Source organism: Gobio gobio (genome assembly GCF_949357685.1).
Source record: "Gobio gobio genome assembly, chromosome: 8".
NCBI lineage: Eukaryota > Metazoa > Chordata > Actinopteri > Cypriniformes > Gobionidae > Gobio > Gobio gobio.
In genome coordinates, this window is record NC_137114.1 from 35,249,227 (window position 1) to 35,264,469 (window position 15,243).

At 38.5% G+C, this 15,243-nt stretch overlaps 1 protein-coding gene across 2 annotated transcripts in view; it reads left to right on the forward strand.

Annotated features, from left to right (window-relative positions):
- tenm4 (teneurin transmembrane protein 4) overlaps nucleotides 1–15,243 on the forward strand; it is a gene marked incomplete at its 5' end in the record, with an annotated part of 172,576 nt that overhangs the window by 89,691 nt on the left and 67,642 nt on the right. Inside the window, 3 exons of one of the 2 annotated variants that reach the window (XM_079823976.1) lie at nucleotides 556–756; nucleotides 8,601–8,786; nucleotides 12,710–12,736. In XM_079823976.1, coding sequence (XP_079680102.1) covers nucleotides 556–756; nucleotides 8,601–8,786; nucleotides 12,710–12,736 — 414 coding nt within the window. The remainder of the gene's footprint in view (nucleotides 1–555; nucleotides 757–8,600; nucleotides 8,787–12,709; nucleotides 12,737–15,243) is intronic. The other variant, XM_079823975.1, reaches the window with a different exon arrangement.

Below are 15,243 nucleotides of genomic sequence, written 5' to 3' on the forward strand. Positions count from 1 at the left end.
AGCATCTCTTTTCAATTTAGCAGAACATGCTCCGACCGCGCCAGGCTTTTCCCTTCCCGGCGCTGAGAGGAAATCTCATTACCAGCATCTAGAGAAGTCAGAGAGAGAGAGCAAGTGAGCAACGCTCTCCTCCCACCTGCCAGTTTACTCCACGACAGCGAATGCGACCACTTAATTTGACCGTTTGCAAATCCTGTTTCTCTCAGGGTTTTTGGAAGTGTCAGGCCTCCTTAGATGCGGCTGGGCATGTGACGCGCTCTCCGCTACAAGAGCTAAACCTCTAGAGTCAATCTTTTTTGGTCTATAGGATGGATGACTAAGGCCTGAGTCACACACTGAAAGGAAGATGAACAGCAGGGGACACTGAGCTATGACAGTTTAATGTGAATACATGCATCTGTCCTAGTACGCTTGTCTTTGATGATGGGTTTGGTCTGATGGGAAATGGCTTTTCTGATGAATTTTAACTTTGGATTTCTGCTTTGAATTAGCTATATGGAAAATGAGTTAATTAATACGTGCCCTATGTGTTCTGTTATGTGTGTTATTGTGCAGTGGACTGCCTGGACCCAACCTGCTCAGGGAGAGGTGTCTGTGTACGTGGAGAGTGCCACTGTTTTGTAGGTTGGGGAGGCCCTGGATGCGAGAGTCCACGTGCTTCCTGTATGGAGCAGTGCTCTGGACATGGGACCTTCTTGGCTGATACCAACACCTGTAACTGTGACCCCAACTGGACTGGTCACGACTGCTCCACAGGTCAGTACAGTGGCAGAATGCCCTATGCTGTCTATCTGTCTGTCTGCAATTAAACATTACTATTTATTTCAGTTAGTTAGTCATTTCACATTTTTAAGTCAGTTTTACATCTGATATTTGATCTTATTTTACTTTAGCTTTATTTGAATTACCGGACAAACATTTTTAATAGTTTTAGTGTTAGTTAACAACACTGGCACCACTTTTCGCTGTCTTATCAATTTCCAGTTGATAAAATCCACATTAAAAGGTCCACACTGCATTTCTTTTCTCCTTGAATATCCTGTTAATAGTACATCAAATTATGGTAGTAAAATAAGGTTGACAACAAAAAATTCAAGTTGACTTTATAGCAGTAAGCAATACTTAAACTTTTGAATCAATTCTATAAAACAAAGAGTTTGGACTGATTCACGTAAATAGATTTTTGTGACGCTGTATATGCTACAAAAGTATTGTTAATTTAATCAGCAATTTTTTATTTTATTTAGTCTTAGCTTGAGTCCTGTATCAAGTGTAATTTTTAGTTTTTATCATATATATTCAAACTTGTTCTGTTTTTTGTTTAGTCAAGTTGTAGTCAACTAAATGTCTGGGCATTCTAGTCTAGTTTTAGTTAATGAAAACTTCATGCTGCCTAATGGTTAAATTGATTATCACAATTATTATTTTTTTTAATTATTTTAATTATTATTATTTACATTTCATTAGAATTATTGAAGTTTCACCTATAAGCATGTATCAAGAGGATGTTGAGTCATATATATATGAGTAATTACCATATTCAAAATAAATATTGCTGCTTCTTGACCTTTGATTTAAAAGTATATAACACAAATACCTGCCTCATCTGATCATATCAGTTGTCTGTGTCTCGGACCGCAGTATGGGGGACAGTGTTATCGGCACACTAATCTGAAGGGCAAATCGTACACCTGTGTTTGTGAATTTATCTCTTTGTGAGCGGTTCATCACATATTTATGCGTGCCTGTGCATGAACTGATTTATGTTAAAATCTCCTAAACCCTCTAAATGAAACTTGATTCAGCTTATCTTTGCTAATCTTCACGCCACCTGTTGCCATGACAGCGGTGACTACAGGTGTCAGGGTGTAATTTCATGCTCCACATAATTTACCTCACTGTTCTCGGCTTGTGTGATTGAGAAACTTCAGAGAAAACAATATATGCAAAGTGCGTCGGCAAACATTCAGTCTATTAGCTATAATAGAACGTTTAAATTAAAATCACTTCAAAGACATTTTTTCCTTCTGAATTAAGCAGCCATTTCTAAACTTGGTTGATAAAGTCAGCACTTTGCCGTTTCCTTTCTTTTATGCCATCAAGAATAGGCAGTTTGGTCAAATTCTCCATGGTTTCTAAACACTTTAGTCCCCTCTTCTCGACCCCTCTCCCGGTCATGCCTGACCACCTTTTCACAGAGATTTTTCCACATTTGAGCTGTTTCGGTCACGCTAGTTAGACCTCCATCAGGAGGTGGGGGTGAAACAGCAGTGTTTGATACAGCAAAAGAAGTTTAGCACCTCATGGCGAAGGACGAGAGCCAGGTTCTGACAGTGACCTGTGGATAGTGTGCTTTGATTTTCCTTCAAGCTGGTACACTGATGTCTTCTTACATCACTCTGGACAGGAGTCTCACATTTGCTGTTTTGCTCATGTGAAAGACATTAAAATCCCGACAGCAGTATGGTTGTTTGAATCCAGGAGTGGTTGTAAACGCATACCTCGAGTCTTTAGTGACCCGGGATGTCATTCACTACCCTCCTCCTCATTCATTTTTTAAAGTTAAACATCAACCTCCTTAGTATTCCTCAATCAATTCGTTTTTAAACAATATAACAAGAAACACAATAATACAATTATAAAAGAGTGCCTGTTTTCCCATAAAAAAAAAAAAAAAACATTTAAGGTCACTAACGACCCAAGGTGTGTAACAGTGTAAGTATATTTTTTCTGCACAACAATAATTGAATCTTTAATGACTCAATAAGGGTAATTCACCTTTATTCCACAAGGTGATAGTGTCTGATACACAACGATGAAGTGAAGTTTCATTCATAGTTACTGCAGGCAGAAAACAAAAGAATAGGAAGTGTCATCAGCAAAACTTGAAATGGCTCAGCGATTATACTGCAGAGCAAGTACTGAACGCCATCAAATATTAGTGTCACTGTCACTTGATGGTGGATCTGGCAAAGAAGCAGCCAGCAATCAAAATATTGTTTTTGGAGATGTTGAAAATTATAGTTTTGAGAATATGTTTGAGATCGCAAATATGAGCCAGATGCTGAATGTACTGGGAAATGAGCTCTGACGAGGACAGTAATGATGGTATAAAACATCTGCTCAAACTGAACCCTTCCAAGCTTCAAAAGGTAACAAAATATGCTTTGTTTTATTCTTCTGTAATTGTTACTCTAATATCAGGAGAGTTTTATATTATCGTGACAGACAGAGATCCATCCGTGTTAGATATAGCTCCGGGTCATTAAAGATCCGAATATGTAATAATGATTGGTGAAGCATTCACGCATTTAAGGGTTAAAAATAGCTAGTGATCAGGGCTGATTATATCCTGTCAATCAAAAGGGAGCGGGAAAACCTGTCAGACTGCAACTCATACTGTGTGTAAAAATGTCTCGTGTTGATTTTGAGGCTGTTAATGTGACAATAATGCATTAGCTGTTAAAAAATAGCGACGTTAAAGCAGGTTGTATTTGACCCTTTGGAATCACCCATAGATCGAGCCAGTTCTGCGTTTTTTCCCTACACCAAACATTATTTATAGTGCGCCTCCCATCCAATAATCGTATGTCCATTTTTTCACCAAAATGCCGTTTTGACGCTCTCGAATATGTTGTGACCGTTTACTGTAGTCCCTCAGTTCAAGCGGCACATGAATACAAGTGTTTATGAAAACTACCTTTTGTGTAACTGAGCTGTATACAAACATTTCAGTTTTTATTTGAGGGAAGTTTAATATAATAGTTTATAAAATAAAATAACAGCTTTAATATTATAGTACTGTTATGTACCAAATGAGAGGGTTCTCTATATAGTTTACAGTATTAGTTGGTAGAGATTTTTTTTTTTTTTTTTTCAGAAAATCAAATCGGTATTTGCAGATATCATTCTGAATAATCGACTTTTGGTATTGGCTCAGAAATTTACTACCGAAGCAATTTCTGAGCCAATACCAAAAGTCGATTATTCAGAATGATATCTATATATATACTGTATATATATCCAGCTTTGCTAATGGTCATCTTCATGAGGTGCATTCTGGGATGCTTTTTAGGACTGCTTTACATTCACTTACCACACCAACTCATCAATTATAAAAAAATAAATAAAAAAAAAGTTGTCTGGGATGCTTTTTAGGACTGCTTTACATTCACTTACCTCACCAACTCATCAATTATAAAAAAAAAGAATAAAAAAAAACTTATTTCAAGGATTTAAGCATGAATTTTTATTAAGATCAATTATACCAATAAACTTTCCCATCGTAAATCATTAAATAATTGACACAAATTATTTGCTAATTAATAATATACATAATCATTTGGGTTGGAAACAGACTTGATTTGTTTACTTGTCAGTTATTTGTTTTTTCTTTAACGCAGGGCAGAAAGGCAAATGCCGTTTTGCTACGGCAGTTTTAAAACAGGGGCATTTATTATTAATTTCCCTCCAAAGTGCTTAAAAGCAGTGATGCAATATTGTTATTTTGGTCACTGCTATTGTAAACACCACAAGGCTTTAAGAGATCAGGGAATTTTGCTTCAGCAAACTTTTGAAACACAACTATCTGTGAATATGAATTTCACTTTAATGCCAAGCAGACAGGCTGACCTATTAGGTAATCCAAGGGATTTGCTGGAAATAGCCATTTAAAGCCTGGCTTCTCAAGCGAAAGATGCAGCATGACTAAATTATTACGAGACTTGTACTCTCCTTCGCCGGCCTCTGCTTTAACTCATGGATCTGAATTGCAGCTACTCCAGAAAAACACCCAGAAAGTTTAACGTATTTTGTTATTGATACACTGTGAACATTTTTGTCAATTATTTAATTGCATTTTTTTCATATAAAATGAAATTCCAGTATATTAAACTCTTTTGGTAGCCTGACGTCATCATAGTCGTCATTCTAGTCAGAATATGAGTCTGATACTGCTCCATTGGGCTGTGATTATGAGGACATGTTTTCAACCAAACCAGGAAAGAAAATGCCTCTGCATTCAATTGGATAGACCTACAACCAATCAGAGCAACTAAGTAAGTGACGTGTTGAGCGAGTCATAGTTGTAAACAGAACTCAACTGCACGCACGCTGGAAGAAGTAGAAGAAGAGTGTAAACGAAAAATTATTTAAGGATACACTGAGTACACTTACCAACACAATCATCATTTTTGAGAGAAATAGTAAAGGTGAATGCATACACGAACAAGTTCTCTATTTAGGATTAGAATGAATTCAACCCAAGCACTCTTTGGTGACATGGATGGTTAGGTTACTGTTGATCATCTGTCCATCATCGTATAAAACCCCCCCTGACCGAACTTCCCGACCTCAAATGTTGTGGGCGGGGCTAAGTTCGGTTGGCATCCAGGCTACCCTTTTGGCAAACATCTGGTAACTGTTTTGTTTGCTGCAAATTTGATGAACCCTCTGGTGCTCTTCGGGCATTTCTGACCGGAAAATTTTCTGTTTTGAAATGTTAAAAATCACAGCTTCATCAGAATTATATGAAACTTGGTGACTTTTCTAGCATTAGGTATGTTAACACACAAAAAAAAATTGAGGGCATGATTCGAGCATGCTAATTGGTCGTAAAAAATATACTCCCACTTGTGCTCTACGGTCAAAAATGACACCATAGGAAATGAATGGGAAATCTGCAAAAACACAAATTCACAGAAAAAATCTATATTTCTAACAAAACAAAAAAAATCTAAAACTTTATAATAAATAGTCTTTCAGATTTTTTAAATATATATTCAAATCCATAAAAAAAAATCATTAAATGTGTTCAAAACAGAACTAGGGAATTCTCCATAGAGACCTCTAGTGATTATACCCATGGTTGCATGATTTCTTAAATAATTCCGAAAGAGGGCACTAATCTGCCTTCAAAAAAAATTATTTTGAAGGCCTAGTCTCTATTTTAACCTGAAATACTGCAATAATAATAATAAAAAATAAAAAAAATTACAATTTTTTTTTTATTATAATTTTCAATGGCAAAAATAGACCCTTAATTATTGCATAAATATTACAAAATACCATCAAATCATCTCAAAATACATAATTAAAAAGAAAAAATATTATTGAAGAAAAATAAATTGCATTGTTTTACTGGGGTGGAGGAAGTTTAATTTTTAGGTGTCCGGTCACTTATGACCGGGAAGACAACCAATGCAACCCCTAAACGAAGAGCACCAGAGGGTTAAATTCATTGCACTGGTAATGGTTATAACACAAATGTTGGGATAAAATAAAACGCCACAAAACTAAATGGAGATAGGGCCAGTCCTAAAATCTGAAAATCACTTCCTCCCTCTCTCCGTCTCTCCTTCTTTTTCATCCTTTTTTGTCTCAGTTCTCTTGGTCACTTCTGGTAATTGTATAAGAAAGCTTTCAGAACTAGAATGTTTGCAGGCTGGCAGCTCCAACACATTCTGAAATGAGCTGTTGCAAACAATCAAGATCTGCATCAATTAGTTCTCCTCCTCCATTAAAGGACGCAAAGCAGGAGTTACCCAATTATTGTACAAGGTTCATAATGTATTTGCCCTGCAGTGAAGCATTGTGGGAACGATTCACAGATGGTATCATCTTGTCACTTGGCTGCTGTGTTACCTTTATGAGAATCGCTTTGAGGAGGACCTTTATGAGAAAACGATATTCGCATTATCAAGCGAGCGGTTTTTGTGTGTATGCGAAAGAGCGAGGGGCAAAATACTAAGCAAATTGAAAGAGGGACACTATAGGAGAGCAAGAACGTGAGAAAATGAGCAACCGTGTGTCTCCTTGACAACTTTAAGCAATGAAATGCCATTAGGATGCCTCTAATTGAAATGTTGCATGTGAAATTAAGGGCATTTACATAATTTAACAAAGGCCCAATGCTGTAATTAGCATGAGGGAAGGATTTTTTTTTTTCCCTTCAAGCTTTTAAATCTGGTAATGCCATGTTATGGTTTGTGCCTGAAAAGACTAACTTATCTCTGTTTAATTTGTAACAATGACAAAATGCAGAGCTACATGAACATAATTGACTCATTATTGGCCTATAAGCGAACTTTCTGGCTCCCTTCTGCATAGATTTGGCTAATTGGACAACAGTACATAACCACTGTTATATACTTTGAAGAGGCTCTTATCAGCACAGCATGAAAATATTTGTTCTTTTTTATTATTTATCTATTTAATGTATCCACTTTCTAAATCTGTGTGTGTGTGGCCCAGGTCTACCCTACATTGTGGAGATAAAATGTCCCCACAAAGATGGCAATATCCAAAACCTTTGTCCTTGTGGGGACATTTATTGGTCCCCACAAGGAAAACGGCTTATAAATCATACTAGTGATGTTTTCTGAAAATGTGATTGGGTAGGTTTAGGAGTAGGGAAAGAAAGTTTGTACGGTATAACAATCATTATGTCTGTGGAAATTTCACAGCCTCACTTCCTACTATTGCTGTACCCCTTCTAGCCACAACTCTTCTTATCCATTTTTTGTGTTTTTATGTGGCAGAATTACAGCGCAAAATACTGGCCTGGCATGTGTAGTTTATCATTTTGAGTTGGTTTCAGTGGTTTCGTGTGTATGCAGATATTTCTTGAGACGAGGGAAAAAAAAAGATAACTATTAAGATATAGTTCTAAAAATCATTCTCAATATTAATGAATAGCAAGGTTCAAACCACAGCTATAACGATAATGGCACAGAGAAACGATATCGTTGGAATCACTTTCAGGACGATTTTTATTTAAAAACAACCAGAATCCATCCTGCTGTAACAAACTCGAGCATTTCAAGTGGCAGACAAGCACGCGTTTTAGAATGAACAGAACGATATTGTCCACTGGTGTGGACGCTAATATAGTTATCTTTATAGTTATCATTCTTGGTGTGAACGGGCCTTTATGCTGAATCTTTATCCTTTTTATGTTTCTGGAAGTTTTTCATTGTCAAAATTTAAGCTCGCTGAACATGAAGTGAAGTGTTATGTGAATTATTTTGCACTACCGGTTCAGCCAAAAGCTTCCCAGAACCCTCAGAAGCAGAGATCATTTTATTTGTGAAATATCATCTGTTAGATTTAATTTGTGAATTATATTTCTTTTATAGAAAAACGCTTTTTTCCCATGCTGCCTCAGCTTTCACCTCATTACTTATGCAGTGAAACCGACTTAAATAATCCAGCGTGTGTCTCCATTTCTATAGGAAGTCAAAATTGGATTTTGTTCTTTGACTTTTCTTTCTACTTTTTTTTTGCCTACTCCCCTCCACACAAAAGGATGAATTCCCCCCAAAAAGAAGGAATCCAAAAAGGAAGAGACACAGCAGAAAAGCTGCCCTGTTAAACCTCCCACAATCCTCGAACCCCTGCTTTGTAATGGTCTTATTAGATTTGTATTGTCCAAAAGGGATTGCCCCCTTTATGAGGTGCAGGAATTTCTTTTCACTACCCATCAGACAAGGTAGTGGAGCATGGCCGTCCCATCACTGACAATAACTCCTGGATTTGCTTTCTCTTTACCCCCTGTCCCAACTACTATTCGGTAACACCCCTTCTCTCCCTGTGTCCCACAGAGCTATGCGCAGCCGACTGTGGTGGACATGGCATCTGCGTGGCGGGCAGCTGTCGCTGCGACGAGGGCTGGATGGGCGCTGGGTGTGAACAACGTGCTTGTCACCCACGCTGCAGCGAGCATGGAACCTGCAAGGACGGGAAGTGTGAATGCAGCCCGGGATGGAACGGAGAACATTGCACCATCGGTAAGGAGCGCTCGTTTATGTGTGCGTGAAGTGTGGGATGAGGGTGGAGTCGTGGCGGGGGGAAGGTGTGAGAGAAGCATGCGTAATTGAATTTGTGCAACTCGGCATAGCATGAACAGGTTTGCTCAAGGATATGAAGCTTGTCTTCATGCATTTTAATGTGGGAATGTGCTAAGGTGTCTTTTCATTTCTACTCATCATTTCCCTCCTTTCTTATTCTCTTTCTCGTTCCTTTCGATTAGTTCATTTTGAACACAAACATTTGCATTGCACGAGCAGAGCAGTCACTGGAAAGACGTTCTTTATGTTGGGGAATTAAATAGCAAAGCAAAGAATGAAAATGCTTATCATATTTGAAAATATTCATAATTTTTGCAATTCCTTTTGGTAAGGTTATTGTTTAAGTTACGCGCTTCGGCTTTAATTTAGTTTTATTTGAACCCAAATATACCAATGTATTTTTAAAAAATAATATTGGAACTTCAAAAAATATACTAATGTATTTAATTACATTTATTAAACCTATACATACATATACAATAAAGTAAACTTTTATAGTTTACTAACAATATAAAAACTTTAATATTGCTAGTATTTCAAGATGGATGCTTAATGGAATTAAGCAACTTAGGTTTACTTGATTTAAAAATTTCAAAAAAATCCAGTTAAAATTTGAGTTTCAAATATGATACATCAGGCCTTTAAGGAAAGTTCATCTCTGTCATCATTCATGATATTGTATTGCATTATATGTTTTTGTCCCCCACAATAAACTATAGAGCTTTGATCATAAAACTATAAGCATTTAAATATCATATTTCTAAGATATTATTGGTAGTATTTTTTAAGTAAAAAATTGAAGTGTCTGCTATACTGTTATAAAGATCTAATTTACATTACAAGCTTTTAGAATTTCATCTGCAACTGCTCCAAATTGCGTATTTCTGCTCAGTTTGGGTCTCTGAATAAAGTTTTTTTTTTGTTTGTTTCTTCGAGAGTGTAAGCTGCATATTCTCGAGTCATAAAAGTCTAATATATCAAATATTATACTCAACAAAAATAGTAATGTCATAGTCAAAACATTTCAGCTTAGGTACCATGATGATTATAATCAACGCTTTTAGAAATAGATTCAGTTTAATATTTGTGACACTGCACAATGGCACACAAGCCACTTAAATGGAGAGAGACAATCTGTCCTTCAGTTGAACCAGGTGTTCCATGGTCAGACATCAGGCATGAAAATTGCTATACAGATTTTGGGCCCTATTTTAACGATCTGAGCGTATGGTCTAAAGCGCACGGTGCGAGTGCTTTTAGGGCGTGTCCGAATCTATTATACAAGTTTAACGATGGGAAAAATGTTTGCCGCACCCGGCGCATGGTATAAAAGGATTGTCCCAATCCCCTTAATGAGTAATGGGTGTGTTTTGGGCGTAACATGCAATAAAAAAAGGGAGTCTCATCTCCCATTCCCTTTAAAAGCCAGTTGTGCTCGCACCATGGCGGATTCGCTATTTACACGGCGGAATTTGCAAGTGGAAAGACTGAACGCTTCTCCAGAGAGGAATCCTTTTATTTTTAATATTTATGTTTGGGCCCCACTTTATATTAGGTGGCCTTAACTACTATGTACTTACATCAAAAAATAAGTACAATGTACTTACTGTGTTCAAATTGTATTGCAAAACACGCTTGCTGATATTGAGGTGGGACACGGGTAGGGTTAGTGACAGGTGTGGTGGTATGGGTAAGTTTAAGGGTAGGGTTAGGTGTAAGGGAAGTGTCAACTGTGTAATTACAAATGTAACTACAGAAATTAATTACAGATGTAATTACATGCAGGATTTTTTTTTAAATGTAAGTACAATGTAAAAACATGTATGTACACAATAAGTGCATTGTATCAAATTATTAATTAAAATGTTAGTACATAGTAGTTAAGGCCACCTAATATAAAGTGGGTCCAATGTTTGTGTGCTGCTGTACGTCCCTGTGTGTGTTACAAGCAGATTGTATGCATGTTGTGCACCCACCTATAGGCGCATATTACCAGCGCGCTCTTTAAATAACTAAATAAAGAAATAGTGCGCCATTGACTTTAGACTAGGTTTTTGTTGGTCAATGGCGAAGACGATTTCAGTTGCCTCAAAACAGCAACGCACCAACAATGCGCCTGAACACACCTTGTTTTCAGACCAGCACAGCCATGGGCAAACAGATGGGCGCAAATGCATTTGCTATTTAAACAGTGGCAAATGATAACTGTTTTGAGCTGAAACTAATAGCAAAAAACACTTGCGTCGCACCGGATGTATGATAGGGCCCTAAATGTCTTTCATTTCATTTGATCAGTTTTTACAAATATTGTAGTCAAGCCTGTTATCCTGTTAAGCTATTGTAAGTTATTTTCGTTAGATGTTTGTTAAGGTGAAGCAATGACCATTTGTTGAAAGAAGTATATTTGATATTTAAAAATACTTTCAGGCCCTATTTTGTACCTTATTTGTGGGAAGAGCCACCTAACCCTAACCTACCCCTCAAATCAAAGAGCAATGATTGGTTGATAAGTGTTGCCCTAAAAACATACCATAACCCTAAAATCTAATGGTTGATTGGAATGTTGTTCCAGGGTAAATCATTGTTTGACGTTTGTCTTCCGTCTCACCTAAAGAATCTGAGTTCTATGAGACTGCATTTACCAGTGTGTGTCTCAACATCATTGTGTCTTTCTCAGTTCCGATCTACTCTTCATCTCTCATCCTCTCTATCTTATCCAGAACATTCAAGTCATATCTCCTCTGTTAAAGGAACCACATAGTCTGATCTGGTATTGTTTTTTATACAGCTGTAACATTTGATTTTGACTATGAATTTATCAGTCTGTGACCAGAAAAGAAAAGACTCTACAGTAACAGCTGCTCACAAAACACCAGAGGTGAACAAAGCAAAACAATTCTATTTTGATCTATTACTTCCTATTCAGTAAAACCAGATATATTCTATCTAGCAGGGGCGTTGTTAGTTTCCTTCCCGGGGCCAGTACACTAGCTTTCTCTCTTTTAATATTTTATTGATGTATTATTGATGTTCTTCATACATGTACCATAGTGAGACATTGCATCCCAATAGCAGGGACCATACATTCTCATAAAACATGTTCCATTAAAGGTGGTAAGTGTGACAGTCCATGATGTAATGTACAGAATGCTCGACAGATGACGTATTGCTTCTCTAATGCTGCATTGGAGAGTGGCTCTCTCATCAGTGACATGCTCTTAACAATTTTACAGAATTAGTAACATATGAATTTTATTTATAAAATGGTAAAACATTCCAAAAGATATGTGGAAATATAATGCATTATCAACCTCCATTCATAAAGCTATGTAATATGCATTGTACACTCGTTTTTAAATTTTAGCTTCTTTTTTTTTTTACAATTTTAACTGCTAACTCTTTCCCAAAAGTCTGCATCCAAGTCATTAAACAAATATTCATAATCAACCTCCATTCATAAAGCCACTTGTTTTTCAGTAACTACATTTATAATAAATTGTAATACTTAGCAATTGGAAGTAAAAAAAAAAACAATGTACAACACAAGGAATTGTGAATAGTTTTATAATGTTTTGTATATACAGGCTTAAAAAAATCTTACTCCTAGTACTGAGTTTTTTCCATCTCTCTCTCTTTCTCTACCTTGTCACACCATACCTTTAACTTTCTCCCAGCCTGTGATGTGATGTTTTGCTTGTTGCATGTTATTGTTCTCGCAATCGCTTTTGCAGCCCCTCTGTGTTTCAGTTAACTTAGATGTCTCCAGCAACCAGCCCATGCCTCTAGCTGTCTGTGTCTTGTCATGGAAGCAGCACTGTTCAAAACTTCCCTTATATGTCCTTGTCTTTTATCTCCCCCTAAAGCTCACTATCTGGATAAGGTAGTGAAAGGTATGGCACTCCTCCTGTCCTATCTTTTCTCTCATTTTTCCGTCAGCCCATCCTTCAAAAAGCTCATCTTTAGGGTTGCGCTCATATTTTCATTCAGCCCATGCTTCATGCCTCACCAACACAGTCCTTGTCAAATCATGCTGCTATCGTACCACCACATCCAATACGCTTCTTTGCCACATTGCCACTTAGCACCTTCATGCCCGCTGAGTGGGCGGCACGAGAGCCAGAGCGTCTCCTTAGCCGCTGTATCCCTGCTGTGGAACTCAGGGGGATGGATGGCCCACAGGATCCAAGGAGGGAGGGCTGTTGGAGGGTCACGGACCTTGCCAACCGGCGCCATGCATAATGGATGTTCGGTGCAGCTGTGTAGCACAGCAGAGGGGGTTCGGGAGGAGGGGTTGGGGGTTCAGAGAGGTGCTGAAGCGGCAGCCTCTCTAATTAAAGCATGCTATGCACCGGTGATGCCAGAGCCCTGAGCTACCCACACCCCCTACCTGCTCGTTGTTTTTCTCTTTCTTGTCTCTGGTTTTCTTGCTCTGTGAGCCCCACCCCTTCCCTCCCTTTCTCCCTGCATAGAGAGGTAGTGCGGCTAGCGAGAGCTGCAGGGGGTCGCGCAAGGCGGTTCGTGGCCCTCCGGAGCTGTTTCAGCCTGATGCGCGGGTGCGCTCCACAGGGGCCTCTCTCTGAAAGGGCTGCCAATTAAGCTGAACTGCTGCCAGCAGAGCACAGATCTTTATTTATTTAGCTCTTTAATAAGCATTCAGAACAGACCATTCAGACGTCTCGCCACTGCAGACTGTGCAGCTGTTCGTCTGTTTGGTTGTTTAAGGAGGAACCTGCTGTCTACTGGTCAAGCTCAGCCTTTGCTTGTTAGCAAAGCATATAACTGTCACTGTCTGCCTTGTAGCACAAAAAGATTGTCCTTACACCGAAGTGAGGTCAGCTGGAGACTGCAATTGTAGGTACAACCTTGTACTTACGGAACCTCCTAAAAAAAGACAAGAGATAGGATTAAAAGATCTTGTTCCAGATGCCATCCTTAGTCCTACTACAAGTCCTGAAAAGTGAAGCTAAAACGGTTTCATTGCCCCCCAGGTGGATGAATCCACTATAGGTCATAAACCCCGCCCTCACCATGAAATCTAATGGGACATGAGACAAACTAAACTATCAAATTAAACTTCAAATAAAAAATATTCAATGATGGTTTCTGTCATTTTAGGTAGTTTTTTATCAGTTCAAGTGTTGATTTGATGCTATAAAAACGGGTGTGACGTCATGATTGACAGCTTCTCTATATGTAGTCACTGAGGCAACCAACAGACTTCTTTCGGGATCTTTGGAAGGAGATTGGAGCTTTAATTTCTATACTCCCATAACTGTTTATTTCACACCAACATATAACACAGTAAACTGCGTTAAGCCATTCTGCGGGAGTGTGGGCAGGCCTTGATACCACGGCTCCACTTCACGCTCACTGCTGCGCAGGTTTGGGCTCCAAGTCTGAATAATTAGCGCAAGATGTCAGCACCATTTCTACAATGGAAGAGAGTGAAGGAACGTCGTCCATCTTTTTTTTACAGTCTATGCTCAAAGTCCACAATTTGTGACGAAGAGTAGACATGTTGCATAGTACTCCGCTGTGAATTATGCAGCTTCAAGGATACATTATTAGTGGCTGCAAAGGGCAACCTACTTCCTCTGGAGGTCCACCTTTCTGAGTTTAGCTTCAGCTCGATCCAGTACAAATGCCCAGAACTTATGAGCATCAATTGAGATCTTGATTAGCTAGTTCTGGTGTGTTTAACTTGGGTTATAACTAAAGGAAGGTGGTCCTCCAGGAGCATGTTTGGACAAGAACATGAGACTACAAGTTACCACGGTTTGCCATTTGTGATGCATCGCAAATGAGTGTCATGGCTCAGTGTATCAGAGCATGTGTTCTTACTACTTTTCCAAAGCTCCATCACTCAGTATTATGGCATTGTGCTGATCTGTGCAGCTATGTTATATTGTAAGTCAACATTACAGCCCATTTTCTTGATGGCTTCTCCATGTAGGTGCAGACTTACATGCTATGGTAATGATCAGCAATTCATTTTTTTTCTTGCGTCAGATGGTACTAAATCTGCTACATATATCAGTTATTGAAGCACAGCTGTCTTGGAACATTGAGCACATGGTGCACAAAGCCTGGATGAAAACACTGCATGCCATTCTGCATTGAGCCATCTTTAGAAATGATCATGGCTTTTAGAGGCATCTCGGATTTCCTTCTTATCAGGCATCCACCACCTTTCTTTCCCTATACAAACTCCCACTCTCACTCTCTCCCTTCCTTTAGTTCGAGCAGTGGCTGTGCTAACTGTCGCTGACAAAATAGGTCAGCTCAGACATCTTGGAGAGCGGCTCTTGGCTTGTGAAAAGCATGTCAGGATTTTTGCATTCGATGGCGCAGGGTTTCTCGCCTTTCGTCTGTGTTTTCATCTCGGGAAATAGAATTG